The 25,524-nt window shown below is 37.8% G+C and overlaps 1 protein-coding gene across 2 annotated transcripts in view; it reads right to left on the minus strand.

Moving 5' to 3' along the window:
• atad2b (ATPase family AAA domain containing 2B) overlaps positions 1 to 25,524 on the minus strand; it is a 113,175-nt gene that overhangs the window by 3,676 nt on the left and 83,975 nt on the right. For both annotated transcript variants that reach the window (XM_079832065.1, XM_079832064.1), the window contains exons 25-27: positions 17,821 to 18,393; positions 17,210 to 17,340; positions 2,382 to 2,510 (exon numbers count right to left, since the gene is read on the minus strand). In XM_079832065.1, the coding sequence (XP_079688191.1) occupies positions 2,382 to 2,510; positions 17,210 to 17,340; positions 17,821 to 18,393 (833 nt within the window). The remainder of the gene's footprint in view (positions 1 to 2,381; positions 2,511 to 17,209; positions 17,341 to 17,820; positions 18,394 to 25,524) is intronic.

Here is a 25,524-nt window from a genome sequence, read left to right on the forward strand (position 1 = left end):
ACTTCTCCCGGATGAGCAAAAGCAGGATCGTGCATATCAACAAGCTTAATCGGGTTACGGGCGCCATCGGCAGCGCTGTCATTTTGTTTTTAGACCCCGAAATCAACAATGTCACTAAAAAAGTGTGTTTCTGGTTGTGAGGGAAATATAACCTTGTTCAGCTTCCCAAATAACCCAGCGTTAAGGAAACAGTGGATGCGTTTTTTTTCCGGAGCAGCAATGGAGTTCTGCAAGTGTGTTTGTTTGTTCCCGGTCATGAGTCGAAACCGCAGGCGTGAGTGAAACTGCATCAAATGTCTGTGTTTTGTTGGCAATCGCCGCTTAAGTGTATATATTGTAAACAACACAAACTTATAGTGAATTGAAAGTTATCCAGGGATAATGCCATGATGTATTGTGTGTGTGTGTGTGTTCAAGATTCTTTCCGCCCACTGAACACCTCCACAAGCTCGGCTGTTTTCGGAAAGAATTGGTACAGCGTATCAGTCTTTTATAAATATGATAAAAAGACTCTTCAGAGAAATAAAGGATGCAGTACTACTCTATAGGTACTCAAGATTAACATGAGACTGGCAGAAACTCTGTGTGTTATGCCCCCTTTAAATATATATATATATATATTTAAAAAAATGTAAATACATGTTTGGTATTTGAATATATTTCATGTCAAAGCTGAATTTTCACCATCATTACGCCAGGCCTCAGTGTCACATGATCCCTCAGAAATCATTCTAATGTGATGATTTGTTGCTCAAGAAACATTTTTTGTTGCTCAAGAGTAGTTTTTGTGCGCAAAAAAACCCTAAATAACGACTTATATAGTGATGACGATTTCAAAACACGGCATCATGAAGCTTCGAAGCGTTATGAATCAGTGAGTCGATTCATGTGGGTTTTTTGAGCACAAAAACTACTCTCGCCGATTCATAAAGTTATTGTAGAACCACTGTAGTGAGATGGACTTTGTAACGACGTCTTTAGTACCTTTTAAGGGTCTTGAGAGTGAACCGTTCATTGTGCCAATGGAGGCCTTTCAGAGCCATCAGATTTCAACTAAAATATCTTCATTTGTGTTCCGAAGATGAACGGAGGTCTTACGGGTGTCGAACGACATGAGGGTAAGTAATTAATGACAGAATTTTCATTTTGGGGTGAACTAACCCTTTAAGTTCGAAACACACATGGATTTGATACAACTCTTTATCTGACGAGGGTATTCTTGTTGAGGTCAAAGTATAGCTAACAATTAAACTCTAAAGCCATTTATACGGCACAGGACAATGTGTGAACAATTAACAAAATCATGTCCAATTTCTGCTATCCTCTGTGGATCTCAGCTCCGGTCCACCGGCTGCAAAAGATTCAACGATCTGACAGAGACCAGCGGATTAAAATCTAAACACACACAGCTTTTCCAGATGGTCTCGATCTCGAATCATCCTGGAATTAATAAATACGACTCCATTAGGGTGCTCTCAAAGAGGAATTGGTACACAACATGCAAATTAGCCTTCAGTCAAGCCGGCCATAATTCCTTAGAGCAATTCTAATCTGTTTCTGCTGGGCAGCTACCATTACTATTGTATTTGAGAACAGCGCACATAATTTCCCAGGAGGCCGTGCGAGAGCTCTCTACCATTGGCGCGCCAGCGTAATTTAGACACACAGCAGCTGTTCAGTGTGCCGTGTTCAATCACTGTGTATCCGTCTCCTCTGAGCCGCTGTCACACACGACACATGAATGAACCAAACGTTACGAGTCATTAGTCAGTATAGAGCTACTAGTTAATAATGGTATTTTTTTTAATCTGGTATTATACTGGCTCAGCAATTATTACTACAAATAATTGAATAAGATAAAACATTTCTCGTAGTCATCATTTTGCTGTAATTACAGCTATAATACAGAGGTACTTAAAAAATTAAGCCAAATATATTTATGGTCTAATCCAGTGTTTTTAAATCAAATAAATCAAATAAAATAGATGTATTTATGAGTTTGAGATAAACACACAGGACACAAGTTAACAAAAATGCTCATAAGATCAACTGTAGCTCATAACAAAAAATAAAATGGACTTGATTATAAGCACACAAAATAAAAATAAATTAAATAACAGTGATTTCTTGTGAACCCGTATTTAATGTGGTGCCGACTTGTATGTCAAATCAAATATAGCTAATAAAATATTATCTAGTGAAAGTGTGTGGCATGCTATCATGTGGTACAATTACCACACAAAAGCCTCTCTTAAATAGGAGTATGTCCAATCTTTTTGCTTGTGCCCATGAATCACACATGTAATTTGATAAATTGCACAACCAGCAGGGCCATAAAGTCATTGAACATCATATTGATCTGTGTGTGTGTGTCACTCAACCTCTATCAGACGGGTCTTGTCGTAGTCTCTGCGGTGCTGGTAAATACACTGGCTGAGCACCGAGTAAACTCTCTCCAGATGATCCACACTGAAGCCCTCACTTTTCACAACCACCTGTTCCAACAGAGCCTGAAACATAGGAAATATAAAACACGATTCAACATAAATAAATGTACTCATGTTCATGTTATACCAAACCTGTGTGACGAAAATTTTGAACACTCTTTTTAAAGCTATTTTCCATGCAATTACAATTAGCGTGGAGTGAAGCTTTATATGACTCATCTGCTTTATTCCAAGTCATATGAAGTATGACAGCTTTGTGGAGGAACAGACTAAAATAAATATGAGGGCGTTTTCACACCTGGCTCGTTTGGAGTGTTTTGTTTCGGAACCGGGTGCGTTTACTCCCTTCATTCGGTTTAGTTAGGCATATATGAACACATCAATTGTGCTCGGATCTGCACCAAAACAACCACTCCAAAACTGCCACTTCAAAAGCCTTGGCCCGGTATCATTATTCGTAACGGGAAATGTGTTTTTAAAAAAGCAGCAGTGTCTGATTCTGTGAGTTTTTGTGGTTGAAAAAACCAAAGAGCGTCTCTTCATCTTAAAATGTTGTGTGATTGCTGTCCCCATGAAGCACGGATTCCCTCTCTAACTGCATAAATTATACATATGTGACCTGTGCTGACAAAATGAGTCAGAATGCACACAGGATAATTACGAGCTACAGGCAAAAGTTTCACAAATCAAGGTCTAGCGATCCCAATGCTCCAAATAGTAATTCATTAATCTAAAATAACCTTAATGTCGGTGTTTTCCGAGTGTTGTACATTCCAAAATCTTTCCTTTGCTTAATAATCCATGAAAAATTAAATTTTCTGCTCGCTTCTCGTCGACTGGCCCCTCAGCACAAGTTTGGTATCATTGTAAAGCGCAGCATTCCAACTTTGTGAAACAAAACTTTACTCACGCTGACTGACGCATCGGGAGCATGCACACAAAAGATGCCTCAGACAGTGCGCAATCCAGATATACACAGACACAGAATTGCAGTATTTCAAAATATCGGTCTTGATGAGTATTCACGCAAACATTATCTGCTGTCTTAAAATAACGTTTGGTTAACTGTTGGGGAAAAACATCTGATGTGTAACTATTAGATCCGTGCATTACAGTAGGTTTGAATGTATCAGGCTGTATGTCTCATTGTTAATCAAACAATTGTGGTATCATGGGGGGAAAAAAACGTTGAATATTTACATTTTCCTATAGATATGGGTTTTGACCGTGTGTGCCAAATTGGGTGTTATTACAAGGGATTTTAAGGCATGGTTGCTAGGTGATTTTGTTTTAGAACCTTCAGAAAACTTTATAATTTAATCAAAATGGACTTTTCTGACTCTAGCGACTTAAAACAGGTGTAGCTCAGTAATTTTTTTGTCTGATTCGAACTAATCATACAAGTTTTGAAAATGTACTCCTTGTGACCCCTTTTGTAAGCACGGGTCACATTAATCATTTTAAATATAATAATATATAATTTATCCATCAGAACGGGAATCAATGCTACATTTGTACAAGTAATTGCAGCTGCAGATAAAGCCACAATAAGCCCATGGAGTGAACTTGTCAATCCATCTTGATGGATGACGCAGAGGAAACTCGCATGTGACTTGCATAAACACAATGCAACATTGTGACAAATTAAGTCCCTTTTTCAGTACAAAGCAAATGACCTACAGGTCTGAAAACACCCCGAGAGAGGTTCAACTTAACTTTTCAGTCTGTTCATCACACAAAGCTTCAGAGGCCTATTTATGAACTACTTCTACAGTGCTTTATGTCAGTTTTTGCTTTAAATCTTGATTTTAATTGCATGGAATAGAATTTTACATAGAATTTTTCCCGTTGTGCTAAACGAGTTTGGAACGTCATTAGGGTGAATAAAAAAAGACCACTTTGATGGGTATGGTCAGATTTGCCAATGCAGAAGTCATGTTCTTAGCTTAGATGTGTATTAGTATTTGATTTGTTAATGGCAGGGATAATGCCTTGGGTTTCCTTTTTTCAGAGAGAAACCCTCTTCCACTTATAGGAGTCATTTTTGTTTAAATAAGATCTGGCTCAAAAGGAGGCATCTGGAAGTGAAGTAATAAATGACTCGTATCTAATCCTCAAATACATGCGCAGCAAGCATGTTTGTATGGTTCATGCTGACACATGAGAGGCACAGTCGGTCTCTCATTCTGATTTTCTTGGGGAAGTTTGACCTGCACCTGCTAACGCATTTCAGTCAAGCATTAAAGCCGCTGATGAATGTGTGTCCTGCGGTTTGCTGTGCTGCTGGAAAATGACTGTAGTGTTTGGAATAGTCTTGAAGAGGCTTAATTTGAAGTTGAAGTTTAATCACATTGTCTTAGTTTCGGAAGACCAAGCTACAAACATGCAACAAAGGAAATGGGAGCTGTCAGTTAATGTAGTGTGGAGGCAGGTGTGGACGCAAACTCACAGGTGCCAAATGCAGCTCATCACAGCAAACAACTGAGCCTTCCATGAACAGAACCATGTTCTACATGCTTAAAAGTGGGGTAAGCAATATTTGAAAAACACTGTTTGAAAGTTGATTAGACCGACACAACAACAAACATGTAGCCAATCAGCATTAGGGGGCGTATGACGGTGGAGGAGAGAGAACGAGCAAGAGGGAGATTTCAAGTTTGCTTTATTTATATAGCACATTTAAAAACAGCAAACAAGGCTGACCAAAGTAAAGAGATTTGAAGAAAGACTGTTTAAAGAGAGTTGCCAGAGAGACATTACAAAAGAGAAAAGAGCATAATAATTTCACTGGAAAATGAAGGGTTATGATCAGGAAAAAGCTTTAGGACCTGCATTAATATTAGAAAAGCTTTCCAGTGCCGGAGAGAACTATGCAGGAAGGCCTGAAAACAGCCGCGGAGGTTGATTGAATTCTGCTCCATACGTGACTCGTGAGTAACACTGGTTTTGAGTATCACTGTTTGTCTGGAGCTGCTGTGCTGTTGGCAACAAACTCTTCCTTGAATTTACTCTTATGTACTTTGTTAATTTTTTTGTGCTTCCTTGTCGATTGTTCATCATCTTCATTTTATTTTTCGTGAAGCATTATTTTTTTGCACTTCTGCTACAATAAATAGACATCCACTCTTGCATTACGTGTGTAACAGAGGCCAGCTAGTGAGAGTTGTGCAGGCTGATGACTGCTAGAGAATACGGTGTTTACTGTTTAGCGTCCTTATTAGTGCGCCTTGGCTCGCATGCCAGTGATCGGGATTCGAGACCGACTCGGAGCAGGGCGGTTAGGATTGGAGGGTGAGCTTATCATCTATCATTTTATCCCTTTAGGTGTGTAAAATTACACCAACTGTCTGAATGGATTACAAAACAGCAACAACATTTGTTATCATTTTCCTTTAAACACAGACCTGGGTTTACATCACCTTCAGTTTGTGATTGCAGGTAAGTAATAGTCATTCTATATATATATATATATATATATATATATATACATACACACACACACACGCACACACACGCATATATATATAGACAAAGATTTTTATGTAAAATGTTTTAGTAAAATTAACATGTAGGTCAACAATGTTATTTATTAATGCCAATTAATTGAAAGAAAAACAGCTGGAATTTAATTAGACAACTGAATTTTGCTTCTGACATTAAACATTTTGAATCCACTAAAATGGCTGTCTGGTTGAAATAAAAGTTACTCTGACTGGAAAAAAGCATGCCTTTTTAAGCTATTCTAAATATTGTTAAAAGGCAGAAAACTGAGCTTTTTAGCTATATGACCCAGGCCTATATATAAATCATTCAAATTTCAGATATTTAATGGACTGAAAATGTTTGAGATGACATTAACGTGGCTCTATTCTGTCATTTTCTGGAGGAATATAGTTCAAGAAACTGCTCTTATGAACTTCCTCTATAAACCTGTTGAAATTTCAGATATACTCATGAGAACTGAATAAAAAACTGAGTGGAAGAATAAATGAACATTAACTGGGAAGGTAACCTCCAAAAGATAGTTGGACCAGACGCACACCTGCAAATGAAACAACTGTGACAACATTGAGCCCCCAACACGTACACCCAGGAAGAGAGGTCAGCCATCTTCAAAAGCAATTACGTTCACGGCGACAGCTAATTAAGGCACATCATAATTACCTTCCATTTCATGCGCAGCTCCAGAATGCAAGTATTTACTGTTTGCACTCGGTTTAATTAAAACGCCTCAGACTTCACAGTGGCCTTTCAATTGACATGTTCATCACAACGATCCTACGGCCAATCGTGAGCTCATCAAATCGCGTTATTACTCCAACTGCATTGGTTCAAGTCAACATAAGCAGTGCCAGTTTCTGATAAGGTTGGAGCCGGAAAGAACAGAGCACACAAGCACAAGGCAGAGTGTGCCGAGATTACAAAAATAAAGCAGTAATTGAGGATTTCGGGTTTGGTTTTGGGGATGCATTTAATGAGAAAACACATCCCCTACGGATAGGTTTGAAACCGTATCTTTGCAGTGCGATGACAGCCCCTGAACCAATGTAAACAACACAACGTCTTCAATAAAAACCACTGGAGGACATTGAAGGTAAATATCAACATACTGAAGAGCAACACCACCAGAAAACAACCCCTCGCTCAGTCTTAGCGTGGAAACAACCAACAGTGTGTAATATATAGACATTAGTGACTTTATTAGTTAGATAATTGTGTCCACTTGGCTGAAACTGACAGTGTCAGTTCCAAACACAACAAAAAAAGAAGAAATAGTGTAAACTAAACACACACACACACATACATATTTATATATTTTTATATATACATATACATATACATATACATATATATATAATATATATATAATATATATATATATATATATATATATATATATATATATATATATATATATATATATATATATATATATATATATATATATATATATATATATATATATATATATATATATATATAATGAAAAATATATCAACAAAATTATTTTGAACTTAGTATATAATTATTTATTTATTACTTTGATCAAACAATTTAAAAACAAGGCCAAAGAAAATATATTTTATAGTATATATTGCGGATATATTTGTAGAAGTTGGCAACTTGACATTATTGCCAAAACAGTCAATGACTTATGGCAACGTAAATAAGTAAATATCACAACTTGCTAACACTTCAATTTCAGGGATTAGCTGTGGAACCTATTTCTCTGTGTCATTACTCCTCCATCAACCCTGAATGGAATGGTAATCCTAGCTTTAAAAGACTTGTTCACGCAGTCCATTTGACTTTCGCTAGAAGACTTGTTTTGTAATAACCTGACCAGCCCAGCCCAGACATCAATCTCACAGATGGAGTGATACAGAGGCATTGTGAGTGTACAGAACACACGCTGGTCAGCTAAAGATTACATTCAAAGATCACAGTAACAAAATGAAAGCCTCGAAAACATTTTATTCTGTGAAGTATTTAAAAAAAAAAATCAGGTTCTCCTAAATCCAAATAACACCCAGAGATGTATCTGATTTAAAAGTACAAATATTGCTTAAAGTACAATGCTTCCTCCGCCTACACAGATATACACAAAAGGTCAGCAAGTTATAAATATTTTGCAATATAAAAATGCAAGACAAACCTACATTAAAAAAAGAGAGAGTAAAATGTTAGTCTGCTTGAGGAAGGTCAAAAGAAAAATATTGCAACACGCTGAAATATGTTGCTTTAAAAGTGCATCAAAAACTCTTTGCTTCAAAAAGTTCCATCACACAAAGTTTGTACTTTATATAATGAAACACTTAGTGAGTGAATATCAGGTTTAAAAGCATTCTGTCAATAAAAACCAATACTACTGTTCTTATTACTGATGGCCATGGGCAAAATGGGGGGGGGGGGGGGGGGGGGGGGGGTTTGGCAGATGCCCCCAATATTTATTGTAGTCATGGAGTTTCCTGAGTGAGATCTAAATCCACATGAATGGCCCGTTCAGAGCATAATAGAGGTTGACCGATAGTGGATTTTACCGATACCGATAACTAGGTTGGACCCACTTGCAGATAGTGAGTTTTTAAAATGGATACTGGATTAAAAAAACACAAGTAAACCAGTGCTGAACTTTATAACAAGAAATAAAAAAACTGTTCTGATCCATGAAAATGTGCTAAAAATTTGTATATTAAAATGAGAAGTTCTGACAGAACAAATTCTTCAGAATATTTTTAACATTAAAATATTACAGGTGAAATGTATTTCTTTACCTATAACCTAGAAACATGCATGTACATTTCATAGGTAACACTATTAACAACACTATTAGTAACACTAACAAGTCCCTATGCAACAAGGATGTATTAGCTTACATGAACTATATGCATTATGCATACATTTTTACAGCATGTATTAATATGAGCAATACAATTGTACCTTGATCATTCATGTTAGATCATAGTGCATTAACCAAGGTTAACCGATATAACTCAATTTAATGTTGAAATTAACATACTAAAAATGAACAATACTTCCACAGCATTTATTAACCTTAGTTAATGTTACAAATGGAATCTTATTGTAGTGTTACCATTTCATACAAATCCAAACAGTCTGCTTTTTTAGAAGGCGACTATTTAATAAAAAAAACGAATGCGCTTCTGCTTTGTTTATATTTCTGTCGGCAGCATGACGATACAGTTTGGGTTCTCTCACATCACTAATTTTATATATACAACATTTGGGTCAGACTTGCGTGTTATCACATTGTTTTAACTGCTCTAGGTACTGCTAATGTTAGCGTACTCAGCCTCGGCGACAAACATACACACTGCTGTTCTTTACCCGTTAATGCAGCATCTAGTCAAGAAATTAATTACTTTATAATATATATATAAGAGTATATATTGTTTGGCAACAAGTACTGTAGTGCTCTGCATTCATACCGTTTCGCTGTCGTGTTTTAAATGTGCATCTGATGTGTCAGCGCTCTCCGTGCAGCATGTGTTTTCCGTGCAGCGAGCAGCCTCACTAAACACAAGGCGTCAGTGATAGTTTTTATTTGGCCTCTAGAGGCCTCTCTTGTGCTATATACTGCCAGCAGACCCTTCTCAGAGCTCTCGTACTAAGTAATGACAGCGCATCCGTCTCAGCCGCTCCAGCAACGGACGCAACTCGGAAAAACTATCGGCACTATTTTTGCCGATAAACGATTGTTCCACCAATCAGCTATCGGTGCCGATTAATTGGCAAAACCGATGAATTGGTCGACCTCTAGAGCATAAGCAAGAACAACTCACTGTTCAGAGAGTCAAGCTAGTCTACAGTAGGGCTGAGCAATTAATTGAATTTCGATTTCGGCTCCCAACGATCACCAAAATAGTACAATCGAGAAAAAGCGATTATTTTGCCATGTTCTGTTTTGCAAGAACACTCTTATTTTGTCTTGCGTTCTGAATGAAACGCGCACACGCACATCCGCCCCTCCCGAAGCCACAAACTCTCTCAGGTCGTGACTCGTGTGCATATCATCCGCTGGAATTTAAAAACACGGCGCGAGTAAAGATGGCAGAAGGAGGGCAGTTACAGCAGCATTTGGTGAGCAAAAAAGGCAAAACCAACTCCGTTGTCTGGGAACAGTTTGGCTTCGAGGAATCAGACGACGAGCAGAAACATGCTACGTGCAAGATTTGCTACATGTAGTGGCTGCAACGCAATGGAACACCACGAATTTGTTTAACCACTTGAAAATTAAACACAGAGTGACCTATGACAATCTAATAAAGAAACAAAAACAGCAATCCACAACCCCCTCAACATCCTCCGTAACCCAGGCATCCATAACAGACACACTCTACAACGCAACTCCCTGTTGAATTCGGAAAGGCACAAAAAAATAACTGATTCCGTTTATATTAGCAGCCCTACCAGCATGTTGACTTGAATCATTTTTATTTTGTCTTACATATTAGTTAACTTATTTGCTCTTAAATCTGGGGGCTGATGGTGAGCCAGCCTTTAATATTCTGATCGAGTTACTAGCTGGAATTTGTTGAATATATTTTGCCAAAATGTTGCCTACTTGTTTTCAAGAGATTGTGGAAGTACACTTTATTGTTGAGCTTATTTATTTGTGGTTATCATTTTTACTTGAATACTTTTATACTTTGATTTGAATATATGTTATATTATTTATTTTAATAGTTAAAAAAGTACAACAAATGTTACAATTTCAATTTAAGAATTGTTGAAAGGTGTCTTTTTAATAAATGCAACACATTCCCAAAGTCATGTGAAATAATCGTGTTACATAATCGTGATTTCAATATTGACAAAAATAATCGTGATTATGATTTTTTCCATAATCGAGTAGCCCTAGTCTACAGTCTAGTAAACTGCAACCTCTTTAAGTTATTCTCGACTGTGTCGGTGAACAGCACATCAAGTGACAGAATTTTTTCTCGCTTGCGCCGACTGAAAAAACACAACAAGAAACACCATGAGACAGAAGAGACTCTTGGACATTGCAGTAAGATACTGAACACTGAACGGGCCATTCATGTGCATTTGGATAAAACAGTTAATCACTTTGATGTCGTGTCTGTGGACGCCGTTTAGCCCTTCACAGTGGAGTAGCGGACGGACACGCAAGGCATATTAAATTATTATTATTAGGCTACTTTTATTATTAAATTAACATTACAATTAATTTGCCCCGCAATGTTTCGAAACACATCAACACATGACCAACGCAGATATAAAGATTCATTAGATTTGCTCAGCCTACTCCTCATTTTAAAACTAACTTGTTTAACATGAAATACTTCTCGATTCACGAAAAAAAAAAAAATTCGCAGTGGGCCACAAATTTTATTAATCTCTCATCGTATCTAAGAGAATATGTGCTGTTAATGTCAAATGCCATAAGTTGGGTTAGTTTTTACTTTCAGTTTCTTCTGTAGTGAATAATTGACTGGCGTTTGGGACTTCTTCACAAGCATAACTCTCGCACAAAGTTTGCACATTGCGATATGATATCCACTGGCTCTCCCTCATGGTTTAAAATGCAAATATTTTCAATATTGCGACGTGGCCTTTTTCTTTATCACAAATGATTCAGCGCATCATTTCCTCTGATAACAAAATTAAGTAAATTATTAAATAAAAAAATAAAAAAGAAGGTAAATAAACAAGTAACAAGCAAGTTAAACTAGTTTGCTGAATTTCTGCGAATACTTTGCTGATGCAGGTACAAAAAAAAAAAAAATGTCTTGCCCCCCTTAACTCGAGAGTCAAATGTCACCCGTGCTGAGGGCTATAATTGTTGAATTATTTAGTCATAGATTTTGTTAGTATGTCATTATGTAGATTCAAATGAGCAAGAGTCACACAGGCTGTGATTAAGGCACAAATGTTCAGAGAAAAATAAAGGACAAGAGCACTTCTCCATTCTAATGTTAATACAAATCTTTCATGCGCTGTATAATACAGAACATGTATAATACATTGTACTAAGAAAAAAAACGAACGCTGAAATGGTCAACTTAGAGAACTGGAACAAGTGATGCAACTGTTGTGGAAGATCCACAAGATGAACTGTATAAAATTAAACCTTTGAGATCAATTTGAGACAAATAAGGCTGCATTGTGCGGCACTGGGTAATATTACTATTTCACACCGAGATGGAAAATATATTTCTTTTTATTCCTGAAAAAGTAGACTTTAGACCACAGATATGAAAAAAAAAAATAGTATAATAGTCCTAAATAATGTATTCAAAGTCCTCTGAAGCTATGGTATATACAGCTTTGTGTTAGAAACAGACCGAAACAGACAACAAAAGATGTGTGGATTAAAAAAATGGTGTAGTGAAAATGACCAAAATGCACATCACAAACTAAATTATAAACACATTAAAAAAATATTGAATACAGCTGAAAAGCATAAAACATTTTAAGTCTTTGCGTCATCAGCCCGACACAGCAACTGATGGGTTCGACATAAAGTCAATAGCCTTTGGGCTTAACGTGACATATCAAACAAAGTTTAAAAACAAGTTTATAAACACAAACTTAAGATTTAAACTGCCACATATAATAATGTCTTATGCAGTCTGATGTGCTGTCCAAAATGTCAAATCTGTAACTCTTGCTCTAAAACAAGGGTTGGAGTTCGGCAGATCAGAACCAATTACATCTCCAGTGACAGTAGCAGTAAAGCAAAGATATTGTCAAACCGGCATGACAGTTTTGTTTGGTTTCTTTGTAATGGCTGTGCATCTTTTTTTTGTATACTGCAATGCATCAAAACAACAGAAAACAATGGAACCACCATGGCTCATTAACACATAAATGGTGTAATGCCTCGTCATCATCGTTCCTGTGTCTAAACAAAGATGACTAGCATAATTTCTCACATACTAAGACAGATGTTCTAAAAACACCTTTTCCAAGCGTCTGGATAGAGTGCTGTTCGCAGCTTGGCAAGTTTAGCCAAATACACCAAATACATGCACAAGCACGTTTAAGTTTGGGCGAACGGTACCCTAGCATAGCACACGTTTATGTTTGGCTAGCGCTGAACCCTAGAAAAGTACGTGTTGTAGGTTGGCAAGATCTATTTCCTGGCATGTGTTTTCCATCAGTTTAGTCAAGAGATAATTTATTTTAGCTCTCTTCACACTTAAACATTCAGTGTTGCTGAGAGAGCAGAAGAACTGACTGAAAAAGCTCCCTGAAACATAAACCGCTGAAATCAGGAAAATATAGATCCAATTATCATATTTAGCTGAATTAATTACATTGACAATACGGAGTATATATAAATGTGAAGATGGCAAAATAAAGTAAACTGTGACATATACCCAAACATTCTTCATACAGTGGACTACCAGTACAATTGATAAAAATTTGGGACAGACACTTTGACCTGACCATGTTTTTTCTTTAATTGCTAATGCAACCTTTTACACCACAGACTGAACAAAATGAATTATTGCTTGGTCATTGGTTGACCTAAATTGGTATTATCTAATTGTGTACTTCAATTTAACAGCTGACAGCTGATTGGTTGATTGGAATCCAATCAACATTATCAAGATTAATTTGTTCTGACACAGTTTAACTCTGAGTTCTTGTCATATTTTATTACCATTTTATAAACTATAGCGAATAAACTGTGATGAATGTGAGAAAATGTTTAAGGTGTCTGAATCAATTTTGGTTTGACTGATAGATGAGAATGGGGGAGAAAATGCAAAGTGCTAAATCAAAATAATACTAAATAAATGTCCCAAAACAAAATTCTCCAAAAAATAGGCTTCATTTTCTTTAAACATAATTTAATTTCTTCTTTTCTTCTTTTTGATGTTGTGGTAAAATGTCAGCCAGACTTATTCTTGACAGGTTTTGTGAGATTCACCCAGCTAGAACGAACAAACAGGGAATATTTTAGATTGAAAACGTGCCAATTTCTTTGGTCATGAGAAGAGCAGACATGAAGCTTGACATGCTATAATAAGCATGCTTTTAAGAAAACATTAAACGAGAGGATAAAACCTTTTACTGTGTCCAAGGCATAGACAGATTTAGACAGGCATGTCTTCTTGTTGAGAGACAGTGCCATATGGCCATGATCACATTAAAAGATCCATGGATGTCATCAAGGGAGAAGACAACCTTTCCAAATCTCCAGGCTCAACTTTTTAGCTGTTCTGTGGTCTTTCAATTCAGCGTTATTATGCATCCAAACACTGACACATGATGTGATGCTGGCTTCTTCCGATGCACAAAAATACCAAGGCAAGATGAAACCCATAGTTTGCTGTGACGGCCCTTTAATTTGAAATGTATGAGGGCTGTGCTGCGCAGCAAAAATGTCAATAGTAATGAGCGCATCTCCAGTCAATGAATATGAATGAAGCACAGGAAAACAGCCCACTTTTCATTCCTAATATGTGTCAGGCATTTTGCCACCCCAAACAGGAGATACCTGCTTAAACGGCAACTCTCACCCCACTTCAACGGCAATTCAATTTGTTCCATAAGCCAGGGATGAAAAAGCAATTATTCACAGCATCCGTCACTTCACGATCTGTTTCTTAAAGATATCAGCCTTTTCTCGGTAAATGAACAAATAAGCCGGAGGATTAGTGCCACACGTGCTTCCGGGCCTTCGCCCCCCATCACTTCTCACAGCCCAGCGGCCGGCGATCCGTGGAAGGAGTCCTCAGGGGGGGTTTTCAGTGATGATGGTGTGATAGATGATGTGGCGGCGGGGTGTGCCGCGTGTCGTCAAGCGATAGAGCCGACTGCGCCGTCTCTTCTTCAGAGGCTGCGGTCACCAGTCTGAGTACTACAGTTGGCACTTTAGTACTGGTGAGAAGAAAACTCAGCACGCCTGCCATTTGCTGTGTTGAAAGTGTAAGTCTCACACATATTTCACTCACTATTAAGCAAACAGGATGTGCAGCATATTAAGGGCGTGTTCCGAATGGCATACTACCATACCACTCCTAGAAATGCAGTATGTATATTGTTCACTATATGCATGAAAGAGGAATAAATGCACACGGCGAGGAATACTCGAGGTCTCTCAAAATGCAAAGCTATTTGATCTTCCATTTTAAGTCTTTAGATTAACAATTTTTAATATCCCTTTGATTCATTATTTGATCGGACTGTCAAAATTGAAGGTTGTTTAAAATATTTTTTATTTTTATTTCAATTATTGCATGATTGAATTCCAACAGGATGATCACATGTCAAAAAGTAATATACAGTTTTACACACCATTTAAAAATATTTGATACTATAATAAATCGCAATAATTATTAATAATAAAATGTTAAATAGTTAAATAAATAAATAAGTTAAGTAAGTAAGTAATGGGCTGTAGAAGTATACAAGCTAGTATTCCATTCCGAACACACACACACACACACACACACACACACACTGCGTCCCAATTCAACTATCCTCCCTAATAGTATTAGAATTAGGTGTGTCCTAAATCTTAGTATGCTAAAATGAACATTCCAAGGATACCCGGATAGTCTACTATTTCCAGGTAGAATTAGCAGGGACGAGGGAATAAAGAATTGTTAAAAAACTACAAACATGGCGGGTGAGTTAAGTAGAGAGGGGTTTGACTCATGATTAATAATTACTATCTAACCTATCTACCATCAAAAATGTACTTGTTTTAATGTTATCCACATTATATTTCATCTACAATAACATTGTGATCTTTTATAAAGGCACATTTGGTAATTAACATTTTTAATGCAACATTATGGATTACACAAGGAGAGTTATGAAAGCCAGGACTTACAGATAAACGTGCAACTACATTTCTCTCCAATACAGTAGGAAATTAAATTCAATTTGAAGTGACAGGATGAAACATAACCAAGCGACAAAGCAGTCAAAGATGCAATTATAACGTAGTATGTCCCAAAGCTTGCCTAGTTTTTCGACTAAATATAATAAATCTACAGTCTTTAAATCAGACATTTATTTGTATGAATTAAATATAATTAATCCTTATTAAAGCTATAAAAGAGCAGTGAATTCTTCTCTTTTTATTTTGTTGTTTGATTAATATTAAGGGCACAGACGGGTTTATTACGCTGCTGTCACGTTAAGACCAAATGCGCGGATCCAACGCACTGATGTACCTTCTGATATTCTCACAACTGTTTACGTTCTCTTAAGACATAACCGACTGTGTTTACGTGAATACCGTCCAAAACGGACATTTTGACAATGTTGTGTGCATTTGTCCATTCAGATGCGAAAGAGAGCTCAATTCAGTACTCGGGTGCCGGAAGAGGTAGCTTTCTATGTGCACGGCTGTACGCTTCGTGTGTGTTCACACAAAAAAACTTACCGGCAGAGTTCTCTTTCATGTTTTCACACATATTCAGATCTATCAATATGTCTGCTCTTTTCTTTCTCCCAGACGTTTACATTTTTGAACGTTTTATGAGACATGCATCAAGCGCATGCCAACTCATGTCCCGCCGGGTAGATGTTACAAGTCAAATGTGCTCATCTACCACACACGCAGGACATCCGTTCTGACTGGATCTCTTCCCAAATCTTCCCTCCTTAACATTTTAGTCTAGTTTTTATTCATTGACGAAAATGTAATTGCCAGTTTGTCAGAAAATATCAAAAAATGTTTTAAGTTATCGTCTCGTTTTCGCCTGGGAAAAAATGTTGTTGACGAAAATAATGACGAAAATTAACACTGATCCACTGGTGCTTTCCAGATTGGAACTAAAGCTCTGTGCTCGTAAGAAGAGAAACAAAATCGATGATTGTGCTCTAATTTAATGAACTTGATAGCAAATAATTAAATGGAAATGAATGACTTAGCCAATGAGAGTGAATGAATACCTCTAAAATTGCCTAATGATGATGATGATGAAGCAGTCTCCACTCTCAACACAGATGACTTTCTTTCCAAAATGAGTTGATGATTAGAGCGATTTCCCTCCTTCTGAGATCAGTGCATTAAAGCACAGCTAAAGTAATGCTAATGTGAGCAGAGAGCTTATGGGATGTGCTTATGGATGTATGTTACCTCAGAACAATCACTGAAGACACCAGAAAACTGCATTTTCAACCCATTAACTTCAGTAATTTGTTGGGGGTTATGATATTGGTTTAAGTGGTGGAAAAAAACATTAAAACATGTTTTTGTTTTTAAGAATAACTTAATAACTTAATCAAAATATTAATTTCCTTCTCACCTCAAGCCGCTGGTGGTCAACCACAAGAGCTGGAGGTGGGGGAAGTTGCACAGCCTCCTCGAGTCTGACAGCCAGCTCCTCTGACTCGGGTTCGGATGGACCTTTATCACATTTCTTCCCTTTTGATGAACCTATAAAAACGAAGAAAAGTCACACTATGGGAAAAACCTGAGCGCGCAAGACACGAGAAAAGGACAACACCTGGTGAAAGAAAATCATGTATGTAGCCGTCTAAGAAGAGGCGAGTCCTCAGGGTGTTTCTGTTGGTGTATTTAACTCTCGGCAGGAGAAATGTTCACAAACAGATGGTGTTTTGAAGTCCAAATACAGAGTATTTTTCTCCAAACTGTGATTAACCGTAGAGTTGACTATCAATCAATACTTGGAATTATTTGTCGGTCCTGAATCTTTTATGGACATCTGTTAAATGTTATTTTGGGCTGTTATTTTTTTAATTATATGAGAATGACATATCATTATGTTTATTGCCATGTTCAATGGATTTTAAAATCTCTAAATTGAGTGCATAAACATTATAAAATATATGAAAATATGTAATATAACATGCTTAATTAGTACTTTGGCATTTTCAAAAAACTAGTGCGCCATACCTTCTTTTTCATGGTCGCCATCAGACACCGTTTCCTCCACTGCTGCCACATTCTCCTCTGCATTGCATTCTGGGGCAGAGGGTTCTTTATGCTCCGCTGATTTCTCTTCAAGTGCATCTATTTTAATACAGTCTACATCTGTTTCTTTATCTAGAGCATCACTGTACACACTGTCCATAGATTCATTTCCATTCACACACTCCTGAGGAGCGGGGACCGTCGGGTCCTCAGACGGCTCTTTAGCACTAGGAGCTTCCTCTGAGGGGGTCTCGATGGCCTCCTCTTCGCCCTGAGGGTCCTGAGTGGCCGTCGGCTCACAGGAGTTTTCCTCCTCTGTGGAGAGGATGTGTCCGTTGGCCTGGAGTGGTTGTTTGTCAGGATGGAGCTCCATTGCATCACAGGACGACTCGTCCTGAGTGAGACAGGTGTCACCATGTGGCGTTGCATCCTCCGGTCCCTCTTCCTCATCTGGTTCATCATCTTCCTCTGCCTCCTCCTTTTTATAAATCTTTTTCTTCCTGATGATCCCCCGCCCCCAAATCGGTCGCCGTCGCAATTTCCGCTTTATGTTATCTGAAGACAAAGAATGATTTGTGTTAAGTCAACCAAGATAAGAAACACGGAATGCATGTATTCATATTTGGGACTCAAAACAAAAGCAAAAAAACTGGATGTTGATATCATAATTGGATCATGACTGAAACTGCATCAAGCATCTAGTCCCAATTAAACACACCTGTACCAGCTAATCAAGGTCTTATTAGGCATACTAGAAACTTCCAGGTAGGTGTGTTGAGGCAAGTTGGAGCTAAACTCTGTAGGACAGTGGCCCTCGAGGACCGATTTTGGATAGCCTGATCTAGTGTGTCCACAATAAGTGAATCTAAAGCATTCATTTCAAACCCAGTAAAGCACCTCTTTGAAAGAGTTCTGACCTTGCTGGGGGAAAAAAAACACATTTAGATTCATTAAATATGAAAATACATTTAAATAAATATATAACTATATTTAGAACATAATTAACCATTTCAAACAAAGCAAAATAGAATATAAAAAGAAAATATGGCATCTACTCTGATTAAGGTCTACTGTTTCTGCATATTTAGATTTAAGAAATAAAAAAAAAAATGAAATAAACTATTATATATAAATAATTATATTTTTAGATATAAAATAGAATAAAAGCTAACAGACAAACTAAAAGCCACATCTATTTGATTGAATAGGGTCTTTAAATGTGGCATCTACTGTACTCTGATTAAGGCCAACAAAAATTACAGAAAATTTAGCAAATTCAACATATACTATACAGCATATACAGAAACACTTGGAAAGCTTTCGAGCCGTGCAAGAGCTTGCATTTTAATAACTTACATTCACCTCGTGATTCTCGCTCCCTAATTACATGCAAAATCCCTGTCAAAATCATGGGTGTTGGAAGCAGGTCTAACCGTTCATTAGACATGACTGACTGCATGATGAACTTCTCACCCTCAAGTCTCATAGTCACTCAGATGACAACGAGAGAGAGAGGGGGGGGGGGGGGGGTGTTGTCGTGACCGTCACCGGGGAGCTTATGCTGAGCGCTCCAGAAGCACGGCGAGAAAAATAGACAGAGGCGGGTGGGCCAATCTGTTAGCACTACACGACACCTGTCCACTGTGTAATTGGTCGGAGAGGGAGAGGAAGGGGGCTATGGAAAAAAACAACGGAGGGGGAGCATTGCTCAGCACGCAGGAGGCCATGCTTAAAGTCGTAATTGAAAACAATGGACGGCAGCCCAGATGTGCGCCATATATCAGAGCCCAAAAGGATTGGGCTAATTTTCCTCCTCCGGCTGCTGGTGTTTCCTATTGGGCTTTCAGTGACTGAGTAGTCACACTCCACTCACAATAATGGATTCCCACACCACCCCTCCTATTCTAAATACAACAGGGGTTTTTTTTTTTAAATCGGAGAGGTTGATTGCGAAACACTTGGTGCTCCCTTTGGATGTAATCAGAATGATCGAGTGAGGTGTGTGTATGTGAGAGAGAGAGGGAACAACCAAGTGGAAGAGAGAGAAAGAGAAGGACCTTGGAGATTGCCAACATATGGATAAAGAGAGAAGAAAGAGAGGGGGTGCATCAGCAAAAAATAGAGCTTTTCCATTTCCAAAAATGTAGTAAAACCTTCAGGATGAAGAGGCTAAAGGTCTAATGCTGTAAAACTTTAACAAGCTTCATTCCACACGTTCCTCTGCTGGATCCACTGAACTAGCTGGGGTAACAGGTCTCGAGTTCAACAGTTGGGATTTTACGGTCTCCACCTTCTGCAGTAACACTGTCCGAGATTCTTAACCCTTATGCGTCCTTATGGACATTTTTGTCTTTTTCAGTTTTATTTTGCCTGTGTTAATGCCAACTGCAAGAATGTTGGCACAGGTGTATATTTTTATTGAAATTTTACTATTTCACCCCGCATTTCCTTTAATACATTTATTTTACACCAGGTACACAAAATAGTTACACGTAGGACTTTAATGACAAACATGTACCCATTGAAACCCATTAAAATCCCAGGGCCATTTAACTAAGAAATGATGCAGTCTTTGTTCACAGGCTTTCATTCAGTTGGCAAGGTTTCAAAATAAAAAAAATAACCAAATGGTGCTATTTTCTCAGGTTTGGCATATATAAGCAAATACTCGCTTTATTTCTGCTTGAACATAATATATAGAGCCAATTGGATAAATTATGCAGCTATAATTGTGTGCGTGTGTTGGTATGGATGTATGTCAAAGTGTGGTTTGTATGTGTGTAATACAAAGTTTGTGCGTGTGTGATATTTGAGGGAGAAAAACTCTACAGCAAAATCACAAATCCAACCACTGTGTGTACCAGAGCTTTGCTAGCATCTAAAGGGTTAGGTTGGGAAAACTTGGTACGGTGCCCAAACGAAATCTTACTGAAAGCTAATTTTTTGAGATATCAACCTCAAATTTGGAACACAACTTATTTAGATTCATGGCTTTGTTTTTCTAGCAGTTTTTGAGTTCAACATGCTTTATTAAATATATATTTGATATAAAATAATGTTCATGAACCTCTATAACTTTGTTTCACTTTTGTTTTTTACTTCAACAAAAATTGTCCAAGGGTCTTCTTTAAAATGAGACCAAACTTAAAGGTGCACTGAGTAAATTTTAGCGGCATCTGGCGGTGAGGTTGCACCCACTGCTCACCCCTCCATTTCGAAGCACATAGAGAAGCTACGGTGGCCGACACAGGACAAAGATGTTGTCATCTGAGACAGTTAGCGCTCTGTAGAGCAGTTTGTCCGTTTAGGGCTACTGTAGAAACATGGTGGCGCAAAATGGTGACTTCAATGTAAGGGGACCCGCGGTGTGTGTGGAGAGAAATGGCTCATTCTAAAGTAATACAAATATAACGGTTCATTATGTAAGGTCTTTATACACCACTGAAAACATCCTCATAAATACTACACACTCACCTTTAAGTCTGTGCATCAAAGCTTCAGATGTTTATGACAGTTTTTTGACAACGACATTTTTGTCCTGTAAGGACCTTTTTTTTTAATGACGTACAAGGGTTAACTGGAGGATACATGTACCACAGGTGGTAGTCAGATTCTGAATTTGTTTTTTATTAACCTAGTAAATACAAAATGAATCATGATTAGTTTCTAATTCTTTACCTTTTTGAATGAAAGAAAACAAAATGTGTGTAATTTGTGTGGATGACACTCTTATCAGAATATAGCCACATTCACACAGCAACAGAATACGGTTATATCAGTCCTGTATACGAGTCCTATAAACAGTTACGTTCCCATACAATTGAACAGAACCGCATTCTATAACCAAACTCACACTCATTAGTTCAGGACTCACAACCGCATTCAATGAGAACCCGCACTGTGAGAACAGAACCGGACTGGACAACTAGTTGTCTGTCACATCAAACAGTGCGAGTGATCTGCTCTGCACTGCACAAAGGTATGTCTACCATGTGTTGTGGGTTTTCGTGTGTGGTTTCACTCTCGGTAACAACGGCTGATATATGAGCTGTGTGTCATCTGAAGGTATTTAGATCCAGTCATTGCTCCCATCAGTTTTGTGTTCTACGCAGCACTCAAATGCTCTTCTATAAAAGCTTCTGTTGGTAAATGAACATTTGACAGATGCATTTGCAGCTCGATTGGACTCTTGTCGTATCAAAAGTAATACGAATTTTCAGTTGTATGGACTTTGCCATCTTTGATATTACTTTGGTCACTGTCTCTACGGTTACCGGTAAGAGAATACAAGCTTGACTCCCGTTGAATGTTCATACAGACAGTTTTCGAGGCACTACATCAAGCTGCTGTTTGAACAGGACATTTCAAAACTTGCACTGCAAGTAAATGTGGTTGTCAATCCCAAAAACTGACAGTGTGAACATAGCCTTTGCAGGATCGACTATTTTTTTTTTTTCACTGTATGTTATGTTAGTCACTTTGTTTTGTCTTATGTTAGTCATTCTATGTTAGGTTAAGTTAGCCACTTTGTTTTATGTTATGTTAGTCACTTTATGCTATGCATGTTATTCACTAACAAAGTGATCAAGGGCCAGATTTACTGAAAATTAGCATGAGAGCGCAATTCCATAAAGGCGTAGATGGGAGTGGAAAGTTCTTTGATTAATGAAATTAATGAACACAGACACAGCCGGATCATTTCCATTAATGGAGCGTCTGGTTTAAGACGCGCTTTTTTGGGCGGTAAATAATGCCGCAAACACCAGTACATTGACCAGTGCAAACCTTTGTAAGTCATTTCGCATGATTCATTTAAATACTCTCCTCCCGTAAATTTTACGTCTGAAAGTGGTGTTGTCAAAAGTACCGACCGCGATACCAAGTCGGTACTGAAATTTAAAAAAATGTGACGCTTTGAGCGCTGTTTTGAAAGCACAAGCAGGCGTCGACCAGCGGACCGGTAGGCTGATAGGCACCTGCATTCAAACGCTCCTGTGTGTATCTGTAAGCGTTCTGTGAAAAGCGTCATTGATGTATATTATAAAATGTTTTTGAAGCGCTGGTCATTGCAGCCAATCACAGACATATTTGATGAGCGTGTCAGCACAATGGGTAATCAGAGGTGAGTACGATTCCGCTCAACAGCGCTCAAAGAGTCATATTTAAAAAAATTCTGTACCGAATTGGTATGGCAGTCGGTACTTTTGACAATGTAAATTGAAACTCCAACAAATGCATATGCAATAAGGTCACCAGTAATAATAACCCTGTCCACACCTTTTCAAGACAGTATTTTTTTAACAGCAAAAGAGGGTTTGCGCTGGTGCAAGCCGTAAGTGAATCTGGCCCTATGTCTTAATGATGAAGTCTTAAATAATGGCTTTGGGGTAAATAAAACAAAAAGGGTTGGGAATAAAAGACAGTGCATACGAAATCCGTCTAAAAAAGCATTACTTTTGCCATTTGGTTTGTTGCCACTAATTGTGCAGAAATTCAATACTGGACCTATTGAATTTGGCCTTTAATCTATTTTATAAACACGGGTGGTATTAGGCAATGACAAGCTGCATCACCATCACGCAACATTTTAGAGAACATGTACTACCCATCAAGACACTAATCAATGTTTTAAACCTGCTGTGTCCATCAAGACATGCATTTATGTAACAGGCCATACAACGCATCTGAATTTTGCATCGACAGCAATAGTGTCAGTCCAGACTGACATGCATGTGCGTGACAACTGACTCTGCATACAGATGAACCGCAAATGAAGCGGAACTGATGAGCCCCAAATTATTAAGATTTAGCAATCGGATGGGAGAAAGGTGCCTCTAGCAATTTACACAAAAAGGTCATTTCTTTCTTGCTTGCTGTTTTGCTTTTTCTTTTGTGTCCACACAAGACCTAATTTGACATTTCGGCCAAATCACAGTACACAATAGCCGTGACTCGCTCTAAAGAGACCCATGCGATGCATCAGGCCCTAATGACTCGTAATTAAGTCCACAAAGGCTCAGTATATTTGTGTGTGTTCAACCAGAATACTGGGCTTATGATTGAACAGCACTACAAAGGAACTAGAGAACACCAGGCTGCTTGGACTGATTGATAGGGGAAAATAGAAAACTTGTACTGCTGGAGGACATATTGATGTGTCCAGATTGCATCTGCCGCAAAAACGATGAAAACAGCATGATTGAGGCCAGATCATCGTCAAAAGCTGCATTAAAAGAGAGTAAAGGAGCTTTCCAAGATAGTAACATTACAAACTTGTATGTTTAATAAATTGACAAGCCCCAAACCTAAACTCAATGTTGCCGTAATATTAAATAAATAATAATAAAAAGCAGCAATGATTATCAGTACTTTGCCCTCTGGTTTTGAAATCAGATCCATGATAGAGCCAAAGGCAGAAGATTTCCAGCCCAATAAAAGTCAAAGCTTGACAAGGAATCAAAACAGGCTGTGGCCTCAAGGACTGTGTATCATAACCCTTGGGTTTCACTGTTAGAGAAATGCAATGCAATAAGAGGCAATAAGGGTATCTGTATTATTAAAACTTCAGTCAAAGTCATAAAACCCCAGCTTATCTGCTTCTGATAGTCCTGATCAGTCTAACACTGCTTTTTCTGTCGACCAGGTAGACAGAAGAATAGCTTTAATGTTTAATGTCTTTAATGTTTAAGCCTTGAAAAGCTTTTTGTTTGTTTTTCTCTAACGCCAGCAGAAGTTTTTAACAATGAGGTGTCTAGCTGCGTTATTCTAGAGATGTGGACGTGTTCCTTTGTTGCTAAAGCAACCGATGCTTAATTGATGTGAATAAATGGATGAAATAGTTCAGACAGAGAAAACTTGATGCTGAATTTCTGAAGTTGTAAAATAGTCTTGCATCCTTCAAATCTCCAAAGAGTCTTTAGTTTTATCATATTTATAAAAGACAGATACGCTGTACTGGTTCTTTCCGTACGTTTCATCCACTGTTTCCTTAACGCTGGGTTATTTGGGAAGCTGAACAAGGTTATATTTCCCTCTCAACCAGAAACACACTTATTTAGTGACATTGTTGATTTTGTGGTCTAAAAACAAAATGGCAGCGCTGCCGACGGCTCCCGTAACCCGAATGAAGTTTGTTGATGTGCACGATCCTGCTTTTGCTCATGCGCGCATGGGCTCATCCGGGAGAAGTGCCCATGCAAGGAATTCTGCCCTTTATGACACCATACAAACTTTCCGAAACTTGTTCAAATCTTGAAGGAGTGTATTTAGCACAGAAATACTGTCATACGTCCAACTCATTTTTTTTTTTTTCTTTTGGCCATGTTTCGCATGAGAATCCAAACATTTTGAAAGCAGTACAGAGACATGAGAAATATTGCTCATTGTTAGTTCATGTTAGTTAATACATTAACTAATGTTAACAAATTAAACCTTATTGTAAAATGTTACCGATAAAATGTAGTATCTGAAAATTTCACTGCATGGTTTTGGGCTTGTGAGTTTATAGAGATACTTTGCTTCAGTCATATGTGTCTCTACTCTGAAAATAAAATAAAAATCTGAAAATAAATAAAAAAAAATTCCAGACTTCAAAGTCCAGCTGGCCAGAACAACTCAACTAGATGTTCTAGATCTAGACAATACAAGATAAATCAATAACATTAAATAAAGAATAAAACAAAATAT

This window comes from Gobio gobio, assembly GCF_949357685.1.
Source record: "Gobio gobio genome assembly, chromosome: 12".
NCBI lineage: Eukaryota > Metazoa > Chordata > Actinopteri > Cypriniformes > Gobionidae > Gobio > Gobio gobio.